The sequence below is a fragment of the Chiloscyllium plagiosum genome, chromosome 29 (assembly GCF_004010195.1).
Source record: "Chiloscyllium plagiosum isolate BGI_BamShark_2017 chromosome 29, ASM401019v2, whole genome shotgun sequence".
Taxonomy (NCBI): domain Eukaryota; kingdom Metazoa; phylum Chordata; class Chondrichthyes; order Orectolobiformes; family Hemiscylliidae; genus Chiloscyllium; species Chiloscyllium plagiosum.
Window position 1 is genome coordinate 16435589 of NC_057738.1, and position 25617 is coordinate 16461205.

Below are 25617 nucleotides of genomic sequence, written 5' to 3' on the forward strand. Positions count from 1 at the left end.
GGTCCTTGCAAATTTGAAGTCACTGGGTACTGGGAGAGAAAATTCTAAACTTGTTGAAGTCCTACATAGATTAGTCAAAAGAAAAATGATTGTGGTTGTTGGAGGTCAATTATCTTCATTCCAGGACTTCATTGCAGGAGTTCCTCAGGGCAGTGCCCTTGGCTCAATTATCTTCAGCTACATTGCCAATGACCTTCCCTCCTTAATAAGGTCAGAAGTGGGATATTCACTAAAGACTACACAATGTTCAGCATAATTTGCAAATACTCAGATTCAGGAGTCTGTACACAAACGCAAGAAACCTGTAACAGCATTCCGGCTTGGACTGATAAGTGGCAAGTAACATTGATGCCACGCCAATACTGGGCAAAAACCAACTCCAGCGCGAGAGAACCTAAACATCTCCCTTTCACAATTAACAGCATTATAATCACTGAATCCTACATGATCAACAACCAGGAAGTTATCATTGACCAAAAAATTGTACAGAGAGTAACTTACCTACTGACTCCCCAGGTCTGCCCACCATGCACAAAGCATAAGTGGTGGAATACTCTCCACTTGCCTGGATAAGTGTAGCTCCAGAAGATTAGATACCACCCAAGACAAAGCTGGTTACTTGACTGATACCCCAACCATGACTGTAAACATTCACTCCCTCCATGATGGGCCTATAGTGGCAGCAATAGGTTGTTCTGCAATAACATGTATTTTGTCAGTGCAAATTGACTATGATGCAATTGACAAATTGTGGGCACTGTTTGAATAATGCAAACTTTCCACTGAACAGGGAGAGCGATTTTCTATAGCGCAAAGTCGCAAAGGAACACAACTGTCGCGTTATAGCAGAACGACCTACATAACATCTATAAGATGGACTGCAATAACTTGTCAAGACTCTTTCAGTTCCATCTTCCAAGTCCACTATTTCTACTACCTAGAAGGATAAGGGCAGCAGATAGATGGAAACACCAATATCTGTATCGTTCACTCCAAGTCTTTTACCACCTTAACGTGGAGCTATATGTCCATCTTTCACAGTCACTTGGCAAAAGTCCCAGGACTCCAATCTGAACTACACAGTAAAAACATAAGAACCAAGAACAAGTAGGAGGCAGTACTGGCTACTCAGCCATTAAGTCAACTCTTGTCAACTCATTAAGAGCATGATTGATCAGACGAGAACTTCAAATCCACTTTCTTGATTGGCTTCCATAAACCTAGACTGCCTTGCAGATCAAATATTTGTTTAATTGAGCTTTGAATATATTCAATGACACAGTCCCAGCTGCTGACAAAAAGACCAACAACCCAGAAAAAACTATCCTCTCCATCTCCATCTTAAACAGGAGATGCCTTATTCTAAAACAGTGCCTCTTAGTTCCCACAAGAGGGAACATCCTCTGAGCAATCCCTTCAGAATCTTACAAGTTTCCATCTATTCTATGACCAATATACAAACTGAAACGGACACAACATTTGCAAATCAATTTATTTGCTGTCGGTATGAAACTTGCTACTTGAATCCAACAATTCTCACTAAAAATGCTTCTGAGATAGTGAAAAATTCCTTTCCTCAACTAATATTAACTGGCTTTCAAGAGTACCACATCCTCCCTTTGGCTCTATTCCCTTAACAATAATCACTCTGAACTCATGGGGATGTATCACAGTCAAACAATGTAACCTTGTCAGTGTATGTGGTACATATTCCATGGCTTGGTCCATAATGTTAGTTAATTTAGCTCAATTCCAATTAATGGACAGAAATTTACCATGCCAAAAATAACTGGAAAAACATTTTCTAACAATGAAAATATTTAGGTCCTCAGACATACAGATGAATGACTGAACAGTAATGTTTGACAATCACAAGACAATACAGACTGTTTAACTCTAAAGGGTTAGGGTATATTACTGTGTAAGATCAAAATGAATTTTCTTTATACAGTGCTAATGATAAATAGTAAAGTCAGCTGGAAGCATTCTGCAGGATTTTCACGTATTAGAGTTTGCTTTACTTATAGCCTCAAATGAATCAATAATGGCACCAAAACATTACTCCTTTCTCCAAATCCATCACACAAGATGCAAGGCATGAGTGTTATGGAATATTCACCAGCTCCAGCAACACTGAAGAAGTTTGATATTGTTCAGGACAAAGCAGCCTGCTTGGTTAGTACCACATCCACAAACATACACTCCCTCCACCACTGATACTCAGTACTATCCACAAGATGCACTGCAGAAATTCACTAAGGTTCCTTACACAGCACCTGCCAAACCCATGACCAGCACCACGCAGAAAAATAAGGGCAGCCTCTTCTTTCAGGGTCACTGCGTCAAGATCCTGAAATTCTCTCCCTAATAGCATTCTCAATCTGCCTACATCAAGACTGCAACTGCCAAGAAGGCAGCTCATCAACACCTACTGAAAGACAACGAAAGATTGACAATATATGCTGGTCCAGCATGGTGGGGGTGGCACAGTGGCTCAGTGGTTAGCTCTGCTGTCTCACAGCACCAGGGACCCAGGTTCGATTCCAGCCTTGGGCGACTGTGTAGAGTTTGCACATTCTCCCTGTATCTCCGGGCGCTCCGGTTTCCTCCCACAGTCCAAAGATATGCAGGTTAGGTGAATTGGCCGTGCTAAATTGCCCATAGAGGTAGGTGAAGGGGTAAATGAAGGGGTGTGGGTGGGTTGCGTTTCGACGGGTTGGTGTGGACTTGCTCGGCCGAAGGGCCTGTTTCCACACTGTAAGTAATCTAATCTAATCAAAATCAATCGTCTGGCGATGGACGACTGAAGGTAATCTCTTGACACCGTTCCAGGTGTTGACCTGAGTGTGATAATCCCAGGCGGATCCAGTGCCCAGAGAAACGCCCTTGGGTGGCATGGTGGCTCAGCGGTTAGCACTGCTGCCTCACAGCACCAGGGACCCAGGTTTGATTCCAGCCTCGAGTGACTGTCTGTGTGGAGTTTGCATGTCCTCCCTGTGTCTGTGGTGGTTTCCTCCCACAGTCCAAAGATGTGCAGGTTAGGGTGAACTGGCCATGCTAAATTGCCCATAGTGTTCAGTGTTATGTTGACAATAGACAATAGACAATAGGTGCAGGAGTAGGCCATTCAGCCCTTCGAGCCTGCACCGCCATTCAATATAATCATGGCTGATCATTCCTAATCAGTATCCTGTTCCTGCCTTATCTCCATAACCCTTGATTCACAGTGGCTCAGTGGTTAGCTCTGCTGTCTCACAGCACCAGGGACCCAGGTTCGATTCCAGCCTTGGGCGACTGTGTAGAGTTTGCACATTCTCCCTGTATCTCCGGGCGCTCCGGTTTCCTCCCACAGTCCAAAGATATGCAGGTTAGGTGAATTGGCCGTGCTAAATTGCCCATAGTGTTAGGTGCATTAGTCAGAGGGAAATGGGTCTGGGTGGGTTACTCTTCAGAGGGTCGGTGTGGACTTGTTGGGCTGAAGGGCCCAATTCCACACTGTAGGGAATCTAAAATAAAAGCAATGCCCACATCCCACAAATGAATTAAACATAACACATTCTTTCTTTGTGTTAGCAGACTTTTGGTGTGGACCCCCACTGACTCCACTTTTATAAGGACTCCTTGATGCCACACTGGGTTAAACATTGCCATGATATCAAAGACAATCATCTTCACTTTCCTGTGGTGTTTGGGCCAACATGATATTTAGTTCAGATACAAGTGAGCCTGGCAGAACCCAAACTAAGCATCAGTGAGCAGGTTAGTTAATTGAACAAGTGCTGGTTGGTAGAACTGTCAATGACCCTTTCCATCATTTTGATGGCATTTCAGAGTGGACTGATGGGACAGTTATTTTCCAAAGTGGATATATCCGAATTTTTGTGCACAAGACATATCTGGGCAGCTTTCCATCTTGTCGAGTAGGTGGCAGGGTTGTAACTATACTGGAGTAACTTGTCTGACTATTTCTGGAGCACAAATCTACAGTACTATTGCTGGAGTATGATCAGGGCCCACAACCTTTGCAGAATGCAGTGCCTTCAGCTGTTTCTTGTTATCATATGGAGCGAATCAGATTGGCTGAAGACTCCCTAATGTCTGTGACATTAGGGATCTCAAGAAGAGTTTGAGATGGATTGTACACGAAGTACTTTTGGCTGAAAGTGCCTGCACATGCATCAGATCTGCTGGGCTCCCCCGTCGTAGAAGATGGGGTGTGTAGAATCCTCGGTCAGTGGGTCGTTTAATCGTGCACCATCATTCATAACTAGTTGCAGCAGGATTGTAGAACTAAGATTTGTTCCATTTATTCTTGCATCTGTCTGTTGCATACTGCTCATAAAATTTGGCAAATTGCCCTTTGTTGAAGCTTCACCATTTTTAGTTTATTATTAGCTGTGCCCAATATAGCTGCTGGACTTCTCTCATCTTCATTGAACCCAAGCAATCAGCAAGTTTGAGGGAATTGGCAGAATAGGAGATGTGCTAGGCCATGAATTTGGTGCAAGGTTATATCATGACGAAAGTTATTTATGAATGTATGTAAGCAACAAATTTAGAATTTATATTTTAAAAACAGTGGCTCACGAGATTGGTTACTTTTCTAAAAGTAGCTCAGATGGTTCTTCTGGAGTACTGACTTAATCCAGTCTGTGCCAAAGAGTCCAGAATCCCTGTAGGATGTATAGAAAATTGCTTGTTTCCTGCAGTAATTTATGACAGGCAGGGTATGCATTGAAGGCAATTAGCTTGTTTTTTTGGTTCTGAAATCAAGGACTGATTTAATTCAAAAACCCAGAGATGGAAAACTCTTAGGGCAGTTGAAAGAGACCTGACTGAGCTCAGAAGCAAATATAGTCTCTCTCCTATAAAGAGTACTGGACAGTTCAGGGAAAGCACAGTTCCTACTCTTTACAAAGAACTGGGGAGAATCATTAAATTGACAAACTTTCGCTATCGAGGATAGTTTCTCCAGATTGGAGTATTTGTAACAGATAGTGTCAAGAAACATTTTTTTAAAGATCTTTCAAATTGTGTTTTATATCTAGGTAACTTGGTTTCTCTTATTTATATTCATCTTTTGGGTAATAAACTTCTCCTCTGTTGTCAATGAAAAAAATTGAAGACTTATGTGGCTATGTTTCAGTGAATGATCATGGTGTTAACTAAAAAAAGACTCATTCCTGAAGAAGGGCTTGTGCCCGAAACATCGATTCTCCTATTCCTTGGATGCTGCCTGACCTGCTGCGCTTTTCCAGCAACACATTTTCAGCTAAAAAAAGACCAAGCCAGGTTTCAATCTGGGATCTGACGAGTCTGGTAGTACAAACAGCTGGGATGTCATAAGTATACAATTCTGCTGCTAGTGATAGTCGCCAGTAGCTCAGTCTTGAATTGCTAGATCTGTTTGAAATCTTTCCCATTCAGCATGGAGGTGGTGTCACACAACATGAAGGTTATCCTCAATGTGAATTCGGGACCTCAAGTCCACAAGGCTTGTGGCATTGTCACTTCTAGCAATGCTGTCAAAGACAAATACATCAGCTACAGATAGATTGGTAAGGATGGGATCCTGTGCATTTTTCCCTTTCCTTGGTTCCTTCAACAACTGCTACAGACCCAATCTAGCATGTATGTCCTTTAGGCCTTGGTCAACTGAGATGCTATTGAGCTATTCTTGTGAAGGGTAACGAATGTCATCACCCAAAATGCATTCCATACCCCTGCCACCCTTAGTGTTTCTTCCAAATAGTGTTCAACATGGAGGAGTATTGATTTATCAGTTGAATGATAACAATAAAATAACCAGCAGGAGGTTTTCTTGTCTGTGTCTGTCCTGATCCCATGAGACATCAAGGACCCGTTATCAAAGTTGAGGGCGCCCAAAAAATCTCCGTCTCAACCATGTACCAGTGTTGCCATGTCAGTGGGATGGGTAATTCTGAGGAACAGCTCTTCCAATATTGACATAACCCTCCATGTGCTGGAAAGGAGAACTCTCGTATTGCAGGGTTGTCTCGTTTCTGCTTCCTTGGTCAAAGCTGGGTTAGCCAAAGTGGCTTGAATTTAGGACCAGCCTGAATCATGCAAAGGTGGTCAATAGATCATACTTTGAAAACCACTGTTTTAACAAAATTAACCTTTCTCAATCTGTCTTCATGAAATGCTTCTTTACATATGTGAGGCAGCATTCCATTCTACCGCCCGGTGAGGCATTATTGACAGAAATTGAACTCAAGTCGGTCCATGATTTTTCTCTTGGATTCATGCTTTATTAAAACTTCGTCTTTCAGGAACGGTCTTTGATAAATCCAGCAGACCTGTTTTGTGATAGATATCCTATTACTCCTTCCTCTCCTCTTTGCTATGAATACAATTCATTGAAGAAAGCATTCTGCTACTGAATTACAGTAAACTATTTTTAAATCTGGTCTACCTCTTTAAAGCTGCAATTTCAAACTGACCTCAGTGAAAATGCTCGCTGCTCAACTACTCCTGCAGATATTATCTAACCAACCTTTTCAGAGATGTTATGACACAATTCTGCAGCATATGGGATTTGAACATGGGTCTCCTGGCTGCAAATAACAGACGCATCCCAAAGCCAATTAGTGGCTAATTGCAGTTGTGCAGACAAGTTAGCCTGTAAAATAAATGTGACACCAGGGCTTTTCTTGTTCATCAGTTCTACAAAGATTTTAATTGTCTTATAAATACAGTATTTCAGCCACTTAGATCTGAGTGTGTTACAGGTATGCTCAAACTAATTGAATGTGATAATTTGGGGAATAAGAAAATGGGACAATTATTTCAATTTGTGAAGTGACGTACAGTCTAGTTATAAGTGACACCAAGTTTGAGCATGATTAGAAGAAATAAAGTAATTACACTTTCAATTTACTTTCTGAACTCTTATTTTATACCATACGACAATGTGCTTTTGTGTTTCAAATGTAATTGTAATTGCATTCCTCTGTCTCCTACTTTAATGTAGGCATTGACATATTTGTTGGAATGTTTCATAGAAACTTCAAAACAACAAGTAGGGAATTTCAAATAAATGATTTCAAAATTCTTATCCTCACTTTGAAGTCTCTTCAGAGCCTTGGCCCATCTTACTTCTGGAACCCCCTTCAATCCTAAATACTCCCAAATCTATCCATTCCACCAACTTTAGCATTTGGAGCTTCTCCAGTTGTCATTGTGAAGAAATCTGTGGCTTGCAGGATCATTGTGGAAGTGTATGCAAGCTGTTTGTAGCACAGTTGGCTTGTCCGAAGTTTGTTGGGTGTACTATATGTGATCTCAAAGCCTTTCCTTGGGCAGTCCTAAGCTGAAAGAGAATTACAACTTCAGGTTTCTAGGAAATGGGTTGTGATGTCAGCCTGTGAAGGAAATGGAAGCTGGCTGAATATAAACGCTCGCGTTTTGAGAGGGTTGCAGCAGTGGTGTGGGTCTTGTGTGTGCGTTGGGGGAGGGGGGGTGCATCAGTTTAAAATGGAAGCCTGAAAGCTCCATCCAGGAGCAGGGAAATGAAAAATAAAGTCATTGCAGCTGCTTCAATTATTTTAAAGAGATTCTTTAAGCAGGTGGCCATATTTGTGAAAAGCATTTCTGTGAAATTTGGGTTGGTTGGGAGCAGCTGTCAAAGGAGATTCGGGGTTAAATCCTGCATGGAGAAAGGAAACATAACTCTAAATGAGAGAATGGACGTTTAAAGAACTTTCTGGTTGAAAGTCATGTCATAAATGCTCAGGGGACTGCCAACTGCATAAGAGAGATCTATCTTTTTTGTATTTGTTATTTAAAACACAACTTATATTTTATAGTGATGTCAATTTGCCAACTTGTCAATTTTGCCAAATTTGTCAATTTGCTGATTTTGGCTTCATTGTTAAAGGTGAAAATTTGCCAATTTTTTTGTTGATCTCAGTTGGTAAATTGATCTCTTTTAACTTATTGATTTTCATAGGGAATGTAATATTCATCACTGCACCATCGGCAGTCATGCTTTCTGATGTCACCCAGGTTGATAGTGCTGTTAAGGCGGCATTCGGTGTGTTAGGTTTCAGTCGTGGAAGGATTGAGTTCCGGAGCCGCAATATCATGCTGCAAGTATATAAAACGCTGGTGCGGCCACACTTGGCATATTGTGTACAGTTCTGGTCTCCATATTTCGGAAAGGAGGTGGAAGCATTAGGAAAGGTGCAGAGGAGATTTCCCAGGATGTTGCCTGGTCTGGAGGGAAGGTCTTATGAGGAAAGGTTGAGAGACTTGAACCTGTTCTCATTGGCAAGAAGGCAGCTGAGGGGGGATTTGACAGAGACATACAGGATGATCAGAGGGTTAGATAGGGTAGACAATGAAAGGCTTTTTCCTAGGATGTTGACGTCAGCGTGTACGCGAAGACATAACTACAAGTTGAGAGGTGATAGATTTAAGACAAATGTCAGAGGCAGGTTCTTTACACAGAGAGTGGTAAGGGCGTGGAATGCACTACCTGCTAATGTAGTCAACTCAGCCACGTTAGGGAGATTTAAACATTCCTTAGATAAGCACATGGATGATTTTAGGATAGTGTAGGGGGACGAGCTGAAAATAGTTCACAGGTCAGCGCAACATCAAGGGCTGAAGGGCCTGTTCTGCGCTGTATTGTTCTATGTTCTATGCCCATGCTCCAGCCTCCCTAAATTTCTCTCCTTCTCCACCTTTCTTCTTCTTTGCGACACTGAGATGAAACATGCCTTTTTGACCTGGTCTAATAGCATTGAGCTAGGGAGCTAAGTTTTGTTTTACATTGTTTGTGAACTATTCTAGAACATTTAATACGTTAAAGGAAAGAAGTAAGTAGATATTGGAGTAGAAAGCATTAAATAGCTGCTTGGTACTGTAGCTAATACAAAGCTTTATAATTTTAATCAGAAAATAGCCGCTTATATCCCTTTGGCCTTTGCAATTTGTCATCGTAGACTTTTAGAACTAGGATCAGAAGTCGATTTTGGATGAGAAAAGAAAGAGGTCTATTCAAATTCGCAATTCAAGATAGGATGAGTTTGAGATGAGAAATGCTGACTAACAATATTTCTTTTCACCCAGCAAAATAATTTTGCTTAACATGAATATGCAACTGTTTCAAAATGTAGGTTCAGTAATGCTATATAGTTTCATATAATTTTCAGGAGAGTCTCTACATTCATAAGAGGACTAATATTACCAATGTGTCTGCAAACCATTAATCAGATGCCAGGTTAAAACAGTAAATAGTGATAAATGATTTTTCCCTTACTTTCCTGAGATGCCCTTGGCGTATTTATTTGTGTGCGCTGATGGAACTATATTAGTGCAAGTTGTTACTATGGGCCACACTTTAATAATACTGTAATTACATTTCTCGAAAGGGAAAACTAGCAGCATGAATATATGAAATATATATGCAGAATTATTAAGCATAGCAAGTGATGGTTACGGAATGTGGATTGTGCACAGTACCTATATACTATAGTGATCAGGACAAGAATTACCCAATATGCGCCGGCCTGCAAAAATGGTAGAACAAAATTAAAAACAATATTTAATTCTCATCCACAGACTAATTTCCAAAAATGAAAGCTAGGTACACCCTCCAATAGGGCTCGGTGAGGATGTAGAAGTTGAGGAGGAACATCACACAGCAAGATATATTCTTAGCTTACTAAGACTGGAGCAACAAGTTCAAATGAATGTTGACCAAAGAGGCATTAATAGAACAGACAAGTGAAGTTGTGAAAGACTGAGGAGATTACAAGATCACCATTTTTGGCTAATCTACTTATTGTGCATTCGATTCATAGACAGCCTCTCCAGATAGAAGAGTCAAAATACAGAATTACGGAATCTAATCAGATCTTTTTATAACTGCAATATGAATTCCAGACCACGGAAATACATTTTTCTTCAAGATAAAGACAAACATTACATTAGCTTTCTAAATGAGGTTTTTCACTGATTCACTACATTTTAGTGCATTCTGCACTTGGATTGCTAAATATCCCCACTGCTCCATAGTTTCTAGTTTCTCTTCACTTTGAAAATACTTTCAGCCAAAGTTATTTGTCACAGAGTGATCAGCACTATCTGAAGGAGGACTAAAGTCAAGTTAATCAAAGGTATCCAGAAAGAAACAAAGGCTTAGATTACTCAGTTAAAGAGCAAGGAGGAAATTGTGCAACTGTGATTCAGCCACTGTATGACAACAAGGCATATAAAGGAAGGCACCTGGTGATGGTTTATTAAACTAGACCCCAAATAAGGCAGGCTGACAGCTGGTGGGCAGTGTTTGAAATGACGGTCGTTTCAAGTTTGATTAGATATTTCTAATAACTTTAGATTTTTCACATTCTGCACAATATTCCTTTTCTATAATATTATACCAGTTTATGAAATTTCATTCTGACAGGCTAGGAAGATGGTGGAGGAATAGGGTTCTTACGCCAGAGCTTGTTCACTCCACCCGTTTCTTCTCCTATTTTCAGATTTTCTTTTCTTTTCCTTCTTTCTTTTCTTTTCTTAGCTCTTAGCTCCATTCCTCAGACAGCATCAATGGCTGAGTTGAGCCAACACGAACTCTGGGGACTCCCAGCCTCCTCGAGGAAGCCCAGCGTGGACTCTTGCTCTCGAGGCAAAGCCCAATGTGGACTCCCAACCTGAAGGAAGCACAGCCTGGACTCCCAGCCTTGAGGTGAAACCCAGCGGAGACTTCCTGCTTTAGAACGTTGACTGTAATGCTGAACTTCACCCTTTGTTTTGATTTATACCTAAGATTTTGTACCTAGGCACCTTTATACCTCACTTTATGAGGATTGCAATGCTGATCCTTGAACTTTATTTCTTCATTTTCCTAATTTATATCTCAGATCTTGTACCTAGGTATCTTCATACCTAAGATGGCACTGGAAATGACGATATTGTACAATTTTTGCTGTACTCATGTATCCCTGTAAGTCTAATTCTAATTCATATTGAAAAAGATATGCATATTTCTTCCAATAAAGTTGTCAACACCAATACTCTTAACATCTTTCTAACATAAGGTATTTAATACTGATCCTTGCAAGATCCAGACAAGAAACTTTCAGGACAATAAAGACTGGAAATGCAATGTGCAAAATCCCCATTCCACATTTAATATTTAAGCCCAACAAGGTCAATGTTGACTTGGATTTGTGGTCTACCTTTGAACTGTTTCACATGCCCTCACTCATATTTCAACCAGTAAGATCTGCTGCAAGGAGCTGTCTCACATTTGTGTGAATACCAGTCAATCATAGATAAATTGTATATATTAAAGACATCACTCCCTACTGAACTTCAGAAAGCAATCACCTCTACAGTTATTATCTATTCAGAAATTCTTCCTTCCAGTAAAGATTTTGACTCCTGTAACTTTGGCAACATTTGCCCAAATAAAAGTTCCATTAACATTAAGTCTACACCGCAGAAATACACCATCTGGTCCAAAGGCTTATCTTGATATTTATGCTCCATAGGAGCTTCTTCCAATCTCTTTTCATCTGGCCCTATTAGCACATCCTCACATTGCTCTCTCCGAGATGTATTTGTCCAGTTTCCCATGAAATGCATCTATCCTCAGCTTCTTGTGGCAATGCGTTTCAAATTTTGAGTATCTCCTTGATAAAAGGTTCTCTCCTGAATTCACGATTGGAATTAGTAATGGTCGTATGGTTACTACCTACTGTTTTGGACTCACCCTGTAAATGGAACCTTTTTTTAAGATCTGTCCAATCAAACCCTTTCAAGCGTTAAAGAACTCACCTAGCTCATTTAGGGCCCAAGAATTCCATTTAGGGCGGCACGGTGGCTCAGTGGTTAGTACTGCTGCCTCACAGCACGAGGGATCCAGGTTCGATTCCACCCTTGGGTGAATGTCTGTGTGGAATTTGCATATTCTCCCCGTATCTGCATGGATTTCTTCCCGGTACTCCGGCTTCTTTCACAGTCCAAGCATGTGCAGGTTAGGTGGATTGGCCATGCTAAATTGCCCCATAGTGTCCAGGGATGCGCAGGCTAGGATGGTTTCGCAATGGGTTACAGGGACAGAGTAGTGAGGGGCGTCAGGGTGGCGCGCTCTTCGGATGGTTGCTGTGGACTGCTGTATATTTCTATTCTATGTTTCTAAGACAACTGAATGAAGCCAGCAGTTGGATTGACAACTTGATACTTTTACGTCAACAAAAGTCTAAGGGATTTCAATTCCAAGACAGCTCTGACAATTTCAAATGATTTAATATCACACCAGTCCACTAGAAATAAATCAATCACTAGTCTCTATCGGTCTTAATAGTATTTGATACAATAATAGCATAGCTTTGTATAGCACATCAGATTCTTTGGCCAAGCAACTCATTTAGGCCAATTTTTGGGCATCTTGTTTGTGGCTAAAATCACAGGCATGAGGGTTGTGAGCAATTCATCCTCACCCCACATCTAAATAATTGCAATGGGTTAGCGTCATACATCCTCTGGTAGTTTATCCAATTGGATAGTGAATTTTTGGTGGTTAATTCATGGCAGTGAGGTGGTGGGGCAACGAAGGGAGAGAGAGAGAGAGAAAATGCAAAAGGGGGAGAGAGAGAAAGAAAGAGAGAGGGGTGAAGACTATAATGGGTCCTGATTATGGCACGGCAGCAGCCTTCTGATGAGGAGGAAACAGTGGTCCAGTTTCCCCTTCATCTGTAAGGATGTTACTGAAATGATTATAGCCTTTTAAATAAAATCTTTGATGGCTGAACATTAATCTTCAGCAGAAGCCTCACTGCAAATCAGCATCAGCTCGGGGACCATTTGCCATTTACAGATGTAACAGGTCCAGCACCAGACTGAGGCTTTCACCAATGATGCTTCAATAAAAATACACCCTATTCGTAATTACGCACTTTAAAGCATCAAGATGCTTGGTACGTAAATAGAACTTCAGCTGTTTTTAAAGTGGATGTGCAATCCACTTTCCAACATTTTTGCTGTTTCTTGGTCAACATTGTTTTGTTAGGATAAAAAAATGCATAAGAAATCAGACCACTACCCCTACCCCTACCTCTCACTCACCAACTCTGAAAAGCGGTTCCACGTCATTATTTTTAAGATTGCTTTGAGGAATATGCTAGAGGCGTCCTAGGGTCAATATACAGGAGGTTGCGTTCTTGCGCAAATCGGCATTATAGAAAAATTGCATTTTAGAAACTGCACTTAAAGTTTTGGCAACGTAATCATGTTGCAGCCAACACATATCATAAAACTTTGCACTTCAGAAACAGTGTCCCAATTCATTAATCACATTACAGCAAATTCATGTTAATGAAATGCATGTTATAGCATAACGACCTATAGTTGGAAACAAGAGCAGTATTTTTTCTGAGATAATTAATTGGATGTGAGCATCACTGACAAGATCAGCATCTATTGTCAATTCCTAAATTGCCCTCTAGTAGTTGGTGGTGAGTTGCCTTCTTGAACTGCTACAATCCTGATGATATAGGCACCCCTAGAGTTCTGTTAACGAGGTGGTTCCAAGATTTTGAACACAATGCGGGGGAATGGCAATGTTGTTTCCAAGTCAGGATAAATGTGAACTTTGGAAGGGAACTAGCAAGTGGTGATATTTCCATGCATCTCCTGCTCTTGCCCTTCAAGTTGGTAGATATCTGGGAGGTGGTTACTGAAACAACCTTTATTATAGAGTCATAAAGCTTGGAAACAGACCTTTTAGTCTAACTGGTCCACGCCGACTGTGTTCTCAAAGTAAATTATCCCCACCTGGCTGCATTTCGCCCATATCCCTCCAAATATTTCCTGTTCATGAACTTCTCCAAATGTATTTTAAATGTTGTACCTGTATCCACCACTTTCTCTGGCAGTTCATTCCACCATGAACCACTTTCCGTATAAAACAAAGTTGCCCCTCATGTCATAGACTCAGAGTCATGAAGATGTACAGCATGGAAACAGACCCTTCGGTCCAACAAGTCCATGCCGACCAGATATCCTTAATAAATCTAGACTCATTTGCCAGCACTTGGCTCCTACCCGTATACCCACCCAGATGCCTTTTACATGTTGTAAAAGTACCAGCCTCCACCACTCCCTCTGGCAGCTCATTCCATAAATGCAATACCCTTGGCATGAAAACGTTGCCCCTTAGGTCCCGTTTAAATTTTTCCCCTTTCACCTTTAACCTGTGCGCTCTAGTTTTGATCACCCCATGCTAAGGAAAATTCCCTTGTCATTCACCTTATTTATTAACCACATGACTTTATAAACCTCAAAAAGGTCACGCTTTCAAGGTGAGAGGTGAAAAGTTTAAGGGGGATACACGCAGCAAGTACTTTACACAGAGGGTGGTGGGTGTCTGGGACGCGTTGCCTGCAGGGGTGGTAGAGGCAGGCACGGTAGATTCAGTTATGATGCGTCTGGACAGATGCATGAGTAGGTGGGGAGCAAAGGGATACAGATGCTCAGGAATTGGGCGACAGGTTTAGACAGTAGATTTGGATCGGCTCAGGCTTGGAGGGCTGAAGAGCCTGTTCCTGGGCTGTAAACTTTCTTTGTTTCTTTCACTCCTCAACTTCCTTCACTTTAGTGAAAAAACCCTACTCTTTAAAGTCTATTTTTATATCTCAAATACTCCTTTCCCAGCAACATGTTTGATCTTCATCTGTAAAACATCTTGAGGTGCTGCAAATTGATGCAGCCATGATACACAAGTGCTCAAGCAAGTGAAAGTTTGAGATGGTCAAAGGGATGTTAATCAAAAGTTTTCATTTGTCCTGAAAACCAAGTTGATTATTTTTGGAGCGATGTTCATCCAAGTAAAATGAGAGCATTATATTCATGACTGGCACCTAGTCAGCATTGGATTGGCTTTTAGGGTCTCATTTGATGAGTTACTCACTGCACAAAATCCAATATCTGATCAAATATTGAAACTACAGTATTTATGCAGCTGATCCAGTTCAGTTCCTGGTCAATGGTAACTCCTCCTCTACCAGCTCTCCTCACAGATTGTTGATGGTCAGGTATTTCAGGGTGGTTATTCTAACTAGGCTTATTCTTGTTGCAGGTGAGCATTTCCTGGTACTCATGGAGTGTATTGCTCATGCCAAACACCTCAGCTCAATCTTGAACATTGACTAGTTATACTGCTCCTAGACATGGACTGCTTCAGCATATGAAGAGTCGTGAATGGTACTGAACACTCTGCCATCCTCAGTGAGCAACCTGCTTCTGATTTTAAGATGGACGGAAAGTAATTGAGGAGCAATGGTATCCCATGGTAGATTGTTTGGACCTAGAACCCTGCCATGAACCATGCAGAGATGCCCCTGGGTTGAGATGAACACCTTCCAGTAGTGACTGAGGCTCACTTCTATTTTGTTGCTCAGCACTACCACCACTTGAAGATTTGGAATAGAATCCACTAGCTCACAACCTAGCAACCACGAGGTGTTGTAGGCATTAGAACTAGAAGTGTATTGAACCTGAATTTATAATTGCATGGACAAACATATCCCTCACACTACTATTACCACCAATTAAACCTGGGAACAAATCCTTTTTAAATAACAAGGAGCAGTGCCAGACAGTAATAAACATGATGTGTCCACCTGGTGAAGTTACATGCATGCCAAACCAGAAGCAGCAGAATGTGACTGACAGTGATCCACAATCAATAGATCAGTTTAAAGGGCTTTAGCCCTGTTGCATCGAGTTACGAATGGAGGTGGGCAGTTAAACAAACTAATCAGCGGAGGAGTCTCCACAAGTATTTCCATCCTCAATAATGGGGAGCCGAGTATATCAGCACAAAGAACAAGATTGACATATTTGCAACAACCTTCAGCCAGAAGTGCCAAATGAATGGTCCATCTAGAGATCCCCAGCATCACAGATTCCAGTTGTCAGGCAAATGGATTTCATTCCACATGATGTCAAGAAATGGCTGACATCAGTGGGTGTAGAAAAAGACCATGAGATTCCACTATGGTATTAAAGACTTGCACTTGCTCTGGTACAGCAACAATGTGAAAATATCCAGTCCTGTTCACAAAAAGCAGGACAAAAAGCAGAAACCTGGTCATGTATTGCCCCAGTCATCATGCGGTTAATCACACTTAGTCAACAATAACCTGCTCATGGATGCTCAGTTTGGGTTCTATCAGGGCCATTTGACTCTAGATTTGTCCAAGCACAGACAAAAGAGCTGGACTTAAGAGATGAGATGAGAAAGTGCCCTGAGACATCAAGACAGCATTTGAAAATGTTATGAAGGAACCTGACCAAACTTTTATCAGTTAGAAACTAAGTAGTATCTCAACTGGTTGGAATCATACATAGAACAAGAAAGATCATTGGAGGGCAACCATTTCAGCTTCAGGGACATCAATATCAGAGTTCCTCAGATGAGTGTTCACCTACGGCAATGACCTTCCCTCCATCCTAAGCTAAGAGGTGGGTATGTTCTCTAATGATTGCACAATGTTCAGTATAATTCTTCAGTGTGATACTGAATCAGTCAGTGCTCACAGGCAACAAAACTTGCACATCATTCAGGCTTAGGCTAGTATGTGGCAAGTTGTATGCATGCCATGCAAGTGTCATACAATGACTGTCACCAACAAGAGAGAAACCAACCATCTCCCCTTGACATCGAACAGAATCAACATCGTCTAGTCCACCAATGTCAACTTCCTGATGTTTACCAGCAACCAGAAAATGAACTAAACTAGCCATACGCATATATAATATAGTAGCTATAAGAGAAGATCAGAGGTGAGCATTTTTGAAGCAAGTAACTCAATTTCTGACTCTGTAAATCCTGTCCACTATCCACAAGGCACAAGATAGGAATGTTATGGAACATGGCCTGCTTGCCTGAGTGTGACAGCAAACTACTGAGAAATTCCACACCATTCTGGACAAAGCAGGTTGCTTGATCATTACCCCAAACACCACATTAAACATTGTAGTGTACAATGGTAGTGTACAGGATCCACAGAACATACTGCAGTACCTTGCCAAGGTTCCTTTGTCAGTACATTACATTGATGAGATTTTCATTACCTAGCAGAATACGTATATGAGAACCCATGCAACTTCCTCCCAAGTCACACAACATGCTGACTTAAAACAACAATTCTTTCCTTGTAATTGGGTAAAAATCAGGAAATCCCTCTCTGAACTGCAATAAGGATGTACATCACATGGACAATTGTGGTTTAGGAAGGTGGCTCTCTTCACTACCTTCTCAATGACAATTAAAGATGGGCCTTACTAAAGACAGTCTCATTTCATGAATGAATAAAACTGCCCTTCCCTTGTATTAGCCAAGATTCCTAGACAGTTGTGTATTTTCTTCCTATTTGCCACTGGTTTCAAGTTTTTAGTTAATGCATTAAATGTTAGTAGCTGCAAAGTTCGCCAGTATATTCAGATCACTTTTAGCACAGAATTTGCAGGAGAATAACACTCAGAAGGTCACACTTACTTTGCCTGCCCCAATAGTGATGTCTTCGGTTTTACACTGATCTAATTAAAATTTAAATTGAATTCAGAATGTATTTTCTGTCTATTTGGCGGTTCACTGCAAACATTTAGAGTAGACAGTGAGTAAAACTGACTTGGCAAATGCCTTGTGCCTTGTCTCATAATACAACAGAAGACATGTCCTTAAAGCTACCAACTTATGTATAGATCTAACCAGCTTGAAAAATAGCTAGATAGATTACTTGATGTCAACATTACTCTAAAACAGGTTTCTATACACACAAAACCTGGAATGAATGGAATGAAACATCTGAGGGTTACACTCTCAAATCTCTGCAGACCTGTAAATGAGTTGAGCTGAAGGATCAGTTTGTAAAAACCTTGCTGGAAGATTAACTATTGCTGGGGTTGAGTAGAATGTCAAAACCAGTCACACATTGCAGTGATTTCACATTGACATTTGACAGAATGGTTATTTCAAGTTCTTCATGAAATTCAAAAGGAAGCTGGCATTGGTGTTGTTTCTTTTTAAAGCTACAAAGGAAATTCACCATATGTTAGCAATGTCAGGACTTGATTTGCTCAAAGTATCTGTTGCCATTACACAATGTGTACCAATAAATTATCTTTCACTTTAGGAGTATAAAACAGAAACTCCAATCTTCACTTCTATCACAGCCCAGCAACAAAAGAGCAGCAGCACTGACCTTGTTGAAGTCCTCAGACGTTGCTCTCATTTCCTTCCAAGTCTTATTTAACAGCTGGATGCAGATGCAGAAAAACTCCTCAAATGATCGGTCATGGGTAAAAAACATGGGGTGAAATTCATTGCAGGTGTCACTGGCTGTAGAGTCATGCGAGAATTGGATGTTGAGCAAAAATGGTGGGAAATGAGGAATAGGTGAAAGACAGAAGTGGGGGGGGGCAAGTGGAAAAGAGGGAAGAGGATTGAAGGAATGTGTGATAAAAGGGGGGTTGAAAGGAAGCAATGGGGGGGGATTGGAAAGAAGCGTGGGCAAAGGAAGGAAGTAGAAAATATAACATTTTTACATATTTCAAACACTACATAATGAGTAACAGTACACATATTCTTATATATTACAGCTTCAACTAAACATATAGGCCTTGATTTTCACAGAGTTATGGAGATTGCAAAAACTGAAAAACGTGATGGGCAGAACAATATCCAGACATCCCACCCCCATTTCTGACATGTCTCAGTAGGGGAGGAGGACACACAAGGGGAATCCAAACTTAGCAGGGTCACTTGAACACTTTACTGAGTTCAAACATAAAATATAATCTGCCAAAACAAGAGCCTTATCCCACAGTGCAGGAGTTAAGAATGCTTGGACCAGACAGAATTGTTCGGGGAAGGCAGATTTGGTCTGGAGAACATTCTAGTTTTCTAAAACAAACTATTCCATAAAAACTAAAAAAAAGACATGCTTGTGCCTGACAGTTGAAACAACTCTGATCTAGCAATTTCAAAGGTTATTTGTTGACCTAATCCTACATGCAATCATTGAGGCATTACTAGTGTTTGACTGCTTTCCAGAACTATCGTTATCCTGATTGGCAGGGCATTAAACTCTTGACTTAATTGGTTGTGAACTCAAAAGAGGTTATTAAAGGATTTGCTGTCTTTCATGTGGCGTTATGAGTACGAACATTTGATACTATATGGGTTAAGTACTTGAGGGGATTCAAATGCATTGAATGGGTTTTCACAAATGAGATTTTTGTCTATATAGCTACAGATAGTTAGAACATTTCTTAGTTTAACTCAGCATAGAACAAAGGTGAATTGATGACAGACACTGGATGAATTGGCATAGGGTTATAAGATGGTGGGGCATAGAGCTATAAGGGATTGTGGAAGTGTATGGAAGGGACATGGACCTGGGGTTAAATAGAGCCACCTTTGAAATATTAGCTGCCAGACCGAGAGGGCCTAATGTTTAAGAAGAAACTGAGGCAAGTCGATAAGATAGTCCATCGTTTGGAATGCCTGTGCCCACCTCAGATTTGTGCCTGGGGGTAGCAGGCCCAGGCTGGAGTCGGCATTGGATCTGATGGGGCACTCTGCTTCTGAGGCAGGTCAGGCTAGCTGACTCAGCCAACATAAAAGTGAAAATCCAGCTTATACAGTCCAGTGCGGACTGATAAAACAACAAAACTCAAGGTTAACAAAAGGCTATTTGGCCCATTGGAAATCATCCTTTCATATATAGATTTTTACTCAATAATTGCAACTTACTGATCTATGGTCCCATCCAGTCTGTGAGGGTGAATTCTTTCATATTACTTGTAACAGTCACTGAGCTCTGGAACATCTTTCTAACGATAGTTTCACAATTACACAAAAATTTGCTCTTGATTCTACCCAGGGTCAATGACTTATAGCGGCTGAACAAGTCAGTCTATTTTTAGATATTTGCCAGCATGTTTCAACAAATTCAGTTTTCCTTGGAAGTCATAAATGAGTAATTGTGATAATATCTTCGCTGCAATATGGATTATGAACATTCAGATCAAACTCACTCACCCCTCCCTGGCCCTGGAAGTGACTGTCATTAGTATTATAGATTCCCTGCAATATGTAGAAAGAGCTAGAAATAACTTGATCTTAACCCTGCACATCTAATGACCATCAATAAGGAATTCATTCATCCGACAAACACTAAAATGCTCCATGAATTACACATTTTATAAGGAGAAGAAATAATAAGATTTATTTATTTAATATGAAATGATTCCTCAGTTCAGTTGGTAAAGAAGTAACTTGTAACCTGTATTTATTAAACCACTTTGACATTATTAGGATGTCTAAAGGACATGACAGGCAATGAAGCATCTTTGAAGATTATTAAGCATTATAATGTAGGAAATACAACAGCCAATTTGTGCACAGCATTAACACACAAACAGCAATAAGATATATGATCAGATTATGTCTTAATAGTTTTAGTTGAGAGATAAACAATTTCTTGCATTTAAGTTATTTTCAGGACTACAACATCTGATCAATTGCTTATTTAAAGTTAGGTTTATAAGAAAATAAAATTGGGTTAAATAAATATAATGACAAGCATTTCAAAGGTTTTGGTAAATCTGTGTAACTACACGTGTGGTCAGTCATGGCTACGTGGTACCATTTTACGAGAGTTAGAAAGTTATGGGTTCACATTCCACTCTCAAAACTTCCGGACATCATCTAGGATAATGCCTCAGTGTAAAATTTGAGGGAACACTACACTAACGGCAAGGGTGCAAAATTTGCACTTGGTGGCAGATTTCAATATCCACCACCAAGAGTGGCTTGGCAGCAGCACTCCTGGTCCATTCGGTTGGGTCCTAAAGGACATTGCTGTGAGACTGGGTCAGCAGCAGGTGGCGATAGACCCACCAAGAAGGAAAAGCATACCTGACCTCATCCTTACCAATCTGCCAGCTGCAGATGTATCGGTCCGTGACAATATCTGTAAGAGTGACCACTGCACAGTCTTTGTGGAGACAAAGTCCCACCATCACATTGAGAATGCCACTATCACTGTGGTAAATGGGACACACTTCAAAAAGATCTAGTGACTCAAGACTGGGCACCTATGAGATGTTACCATCATTGAATTTCCCACTATCAACATCCTTGGGGTTACAGTGACCAGAAACTCAACTGGACTCCCTACATAAGTACACAGCGACTACAAGAGCAGGTCAGAGGCTAGCAATATTGCAGCAAATAACACACCTCCTGATTTCCCAAAGCCAGGCCACCATCCACAAGGCACAAGTCAGGAGAGTGTTGGAATACTCCCCACGTGCTTGATATGTGCAGCTCCAACAACATTCAAGAAGTTTAACATCATCCAGGACAAAGCAGCCCATTTGACTAAAATCACATCCACAAGCATTCACTCCCTCTATCACCGATGCTCAGTCACAGCAGTGTGTACTTATCTATAAGATGCACTGCAGAATTCACCGAAGATCTTGAAATGGCATCTTTCAAACCATTGATCACTTCCATCGAGAAGGACAAGAACAGCAGATACATGGGAACACTACCACCTGCAAGTTCCCTCCAAGTCACTCGCCATCCTAACTTGAAAATATATTGCTGTTCCTTTACTGTTGCTGGGTCAAAATCCTGGAATTCCCTCCCTAAGGGCATTGTGTGTCAACCTACAACATATGGACGGCAGCAATTCAAGAAAGCAGTTCACCACCACCTTCTCAAGAACAATTAGGGATGGGCAATGCTGGCCAACCAGCAATACTCACATCCCAAAAGTGAATTAAATGGGTGAAACAATAAAAAAAAGAGGCTCTGCCTCTCCTCACAGAAGACCGTAAACTGCCACATGACACTACTAGAAGAAAAGGCAGTAGTGTTATCTTAGCATCCCATAAACATGTCTTTCTCAAAAAAACATCATAAACTTGAAATTATCAGGCCATTATCTCATTGCCTTTTGTGAGAGTTTGCTATGCTGATTCTGTCCTATATTATGACAGTAACCTTGCTTAAGAGGCATTTCATTGGCCATAAAGCATTTGGGCTTGCCCTGGTGACATAAAAAAAGTAAAATAGAAAGGTTCTAACCTTTCTAACTACTTATGGGACATTGGTTGCCAACTTTACCTTATGTAATCAATGCAATTCACAAGTAATTGATTGATTAGTTTGAGATGTGTTAATGTGCTTGAAAAGTAAATTTTAAATGCCCAAAACTAGGCAACATTTGTCACTTGTCTCCTCCCTTTGTTTTCAGGAGAAACAGCGATTATTTTAATACAAATATGTTGAAAAACGAATTAGGAGCAGGAATATACAGCCAGCCCCTCAAGTCTACTGTGTTTTCTGTCAAAATCAACCACCTCATGAAGGAGCGATGCTCCGAAAGCTAGTGCTTCCAATTAAACCTGTTGAACTATAACCTGGTGTTGTGTAATTTTTAACTTTGTACACCCCAGTCCAACACCGGCATCTCCAAATCATGTCAAAATCATGGCTGGTTCTGATCGAAGAACTTCATTTCCCAGTCTACACTTATATCCTTTGACATGCTTATTCATGAAGAATCTATCAAACCCTGCCTTAAATATACTCAATGAGCCTGACTACATCGCACTCTGGGGAAGAGAGTTCTAAAGACTCTCAACCCTCAGAGAAAATAATGATCTTCGTCTCAGTCATAAATTGGAGGCCTCTTTTGAAAAACTGTGCATTCAAGTTCTGTAGTCTCCTTCTCAAGGGGAAATATCTATTCAGCAACTAACATGTCAAATTCCTTCAGGACCTTAAATATTTCAATTTGATCCTTGTTCATTCTTCTGAACTACGATGGATATTGGCCCAACCTTCCTTCAAAAGATAACTTCACTTACGTACTTGCACACTGACCTTTTGTGATTCATTTACCAAAGTATCTAGATCCCTCTAAAGCACAGAGTTCTGTAATCTTTCTCTGTTCAAATAATATGATGCCCTTTTCTACTTAGTGCTGCAGTGAAACAGTTCATATTTTCCTACATTATATTCCATCAACCAAAGTTTTGCCCATTTACCTAACCATCCTCATGTCTCTTCACAACTTATTCTCCTATTGATCCTTGTGTCATCAACAAAGTTAGCAACCACTCATTTGGTCCACTCAGCCATTTCATTGAGATAGATTGCAAACAGTTGTGGTTCCAACACTAATCTCTGTGGCACTCCACTCATTACACCTTACCAACCTAATAATGATCAATTTATATCTATTCTGCTTACTGTTAGTTAATCAATCCTTTTTTCATGCTACATCCTACATCATGAAGTCTCCTTTTGATTTGGCACTTTGTCAAATGCTCTCTGACAATTCAAGTCCACAACATTTATGGGTTTCACTTTAACTATGTTGTCTGTTACTTTCAGAAAACTCCCAACAATTTATTCAATCATGATTTCCTTTTCACAGAACTGTGCTGATTCTAGCTGACTGTATTGAAATTAAGTAAGCGTCCAGCTCTAACATCTTCCCTATGACAGATGTGTGGTTAACTGCACTGTAGCTTCTGGTCTTCCTCCTATCTTGAATAGAGGAGGTACATTTGGTATTTTCCAACCTGCTGAGGCCTTTCCTGAATCTAAAGAAATACGGGAATTTACAATCAGTAATCATCTACTTCTTTTATGACCTCGGATCATATCTAACAGCATCCAGTTCCAATAATTCTTCACTCTATTTTTTTGGTAAGTGCTTTAAGTTTCTTTGTATTTTTGACCCATTGACTGACGATTATTTCTGGGATGTTACTTGTTTCTTCTGAAGTGAAGGCATACGCAGAACATCTGTTTAATTTGTCTCTCCTTTCCTTATTTTCTGTTATCAATTCTTGACAATCTAAACAATACCAATACATGATTTAGTTATTCTTACTCTTTTAAAGTGCCTGCAGAAATTCTTACTGTTTGATTTTATATTTCAAAACGTTTTCTCTCATAAGTTAATTGTTCCCTTATTTTCTTTTAGTCATTCTTTTTTTCTATTCTGTCCCATCCTATGACTTGCCAGTGATCTTTCTGGATTTTTATGCCTTTTACTTACATTTGGTATCATCTTTAACTTACTCAGTTAGCTACAAATCATGTGTACTTCCTCTATAGTCTTTCTTTCTAACTGGAATGCATACTCGCTGGATGTTACAAAATATCACCTTAAATGCCTGCCACTCCATTTCCACTGATTTATTCCCTAACCAAGATTTCCAGTTCATTTTAGCCAGCTGTGTTTTTATAGCCTCATTGTTACCTTTATTTAAGCTATAACACCAGTTTTGATCCATCATTAGTCCAAGGCCTACTCTTAACCCTATCAAATAGAAAGCAAAATTCAATCGGATTATGATCATTGCTACCTTGCAGCACCTTTACTATGAGGTCATTAAACTAATCAATTTGTATTGCATTAATGAGCTTTAAATCAATACAATGCAGCCTTATCTAGAGAATCAGTAATGAAATCCCGATGTCCTTAAATCTCTTTAAGGTCTGTATCATACAAAAGATAAAATTAAGAATAGGGAACGCTCCCTAACCCAAATATTGCCTTGTACATTGTGATCTATTATTGGAAAAGACTTTTCCAGATGATATCTTGTTGTGCTGAAGGCAAATGTGAAGAACAAAATCTTGACAAAGTCAGCCTTTGTTTTCAAAGTGATGCCGTTGTAGTGAGATTTCAATTTGTTTACCATGAACTCTGTCATCCATCAAGAACAAAGACAGCCTAATTTCACTGTTATAGAATCAATTCATAACATAAAATGAACTGTTTCTGAAAGACTTTTGCAATGGGGCATACAGCTGAAAGCCACTCATCACAATCTTGTCAAAGAAATAATTAAGCAGTGCTCTCAATGCAGAAAAACCATTCAAGGCATAGGTTTTTTTTTGCTATACTTTAAAATTTTGTTTTAAATCAAATTTGTTTAGAATTTCAAACTTGATTCAAATATCCTGCAGTGACTTGTTATACAAAGCCAATTTTAACCTTGCTCACCAAGGTGAATCCTGGTAGGCAAACAGCTAAAACAGCCTGGGTAATCTACCCACACCAGTCCCACTATCATCCTGTTGGTGCTGACCTTTATTTGTTTGCCTTTTGTGGACTATTGCCAGGCACAAATTAGTCAACAGAACATTCGTGACTACACTATAAAATGAATATATTAATTGTACATCACCTATGACTTATCGGAACAATGAGGAGAGATTATGTAAGTAAACTTCTTAAATTTTTTTATTAAACTCATTCAAGAAAGGCACCAGGACAATGGATTTTGAATTAGAAAGAGTCACACTATAGCAGTAAAGTATTTTCTTTAATGCTGGGACTGGATAGAGAAAGCTGCCTCTTCCACACCTGGAGGGAGTACATGATGCTGGAACTAGATCATAAAAGATTGGAAAATGGGTTTCATTTTTCAACAGAGCCATCTTTAACCCTGATAAGGACAAGGTTTAGCAAAAATAAATCAATTTTTCTTTTCAATTTAAAATGATTATCTTTGCTCCTTTTGCATTTCTACCATTGA

The 25617-nt window shown here is 40.1% G+C and overlaps 1 protein-coding gene across 7 annotated transcripts in view; it reads right to left on the reverse strand.

The window, feature by feature from the left end:
- Window positions 1-25617, reverse strand: part of elmo1 (engulfment and cell motility 1 (ced-12 homolog, C. elegans)) — a 277185-nt gene that overhangs the window by 72422 nt on the left and 179146 nt on the right. For all 7 annotated transcript variants that reach the window (XM_043719203.1, XM_043719204.1, XM_043719200.1 and 4 more), the window contains one exon: window positions 18243-18379. In XM_043719203.1, the coding sequence (XP_043575138.1) occupies window positions 18243-18379 (137 nt within the window). The remainder of the gene's footprint in view (window positions 1-18242; window positions 18380-25617) is intronic.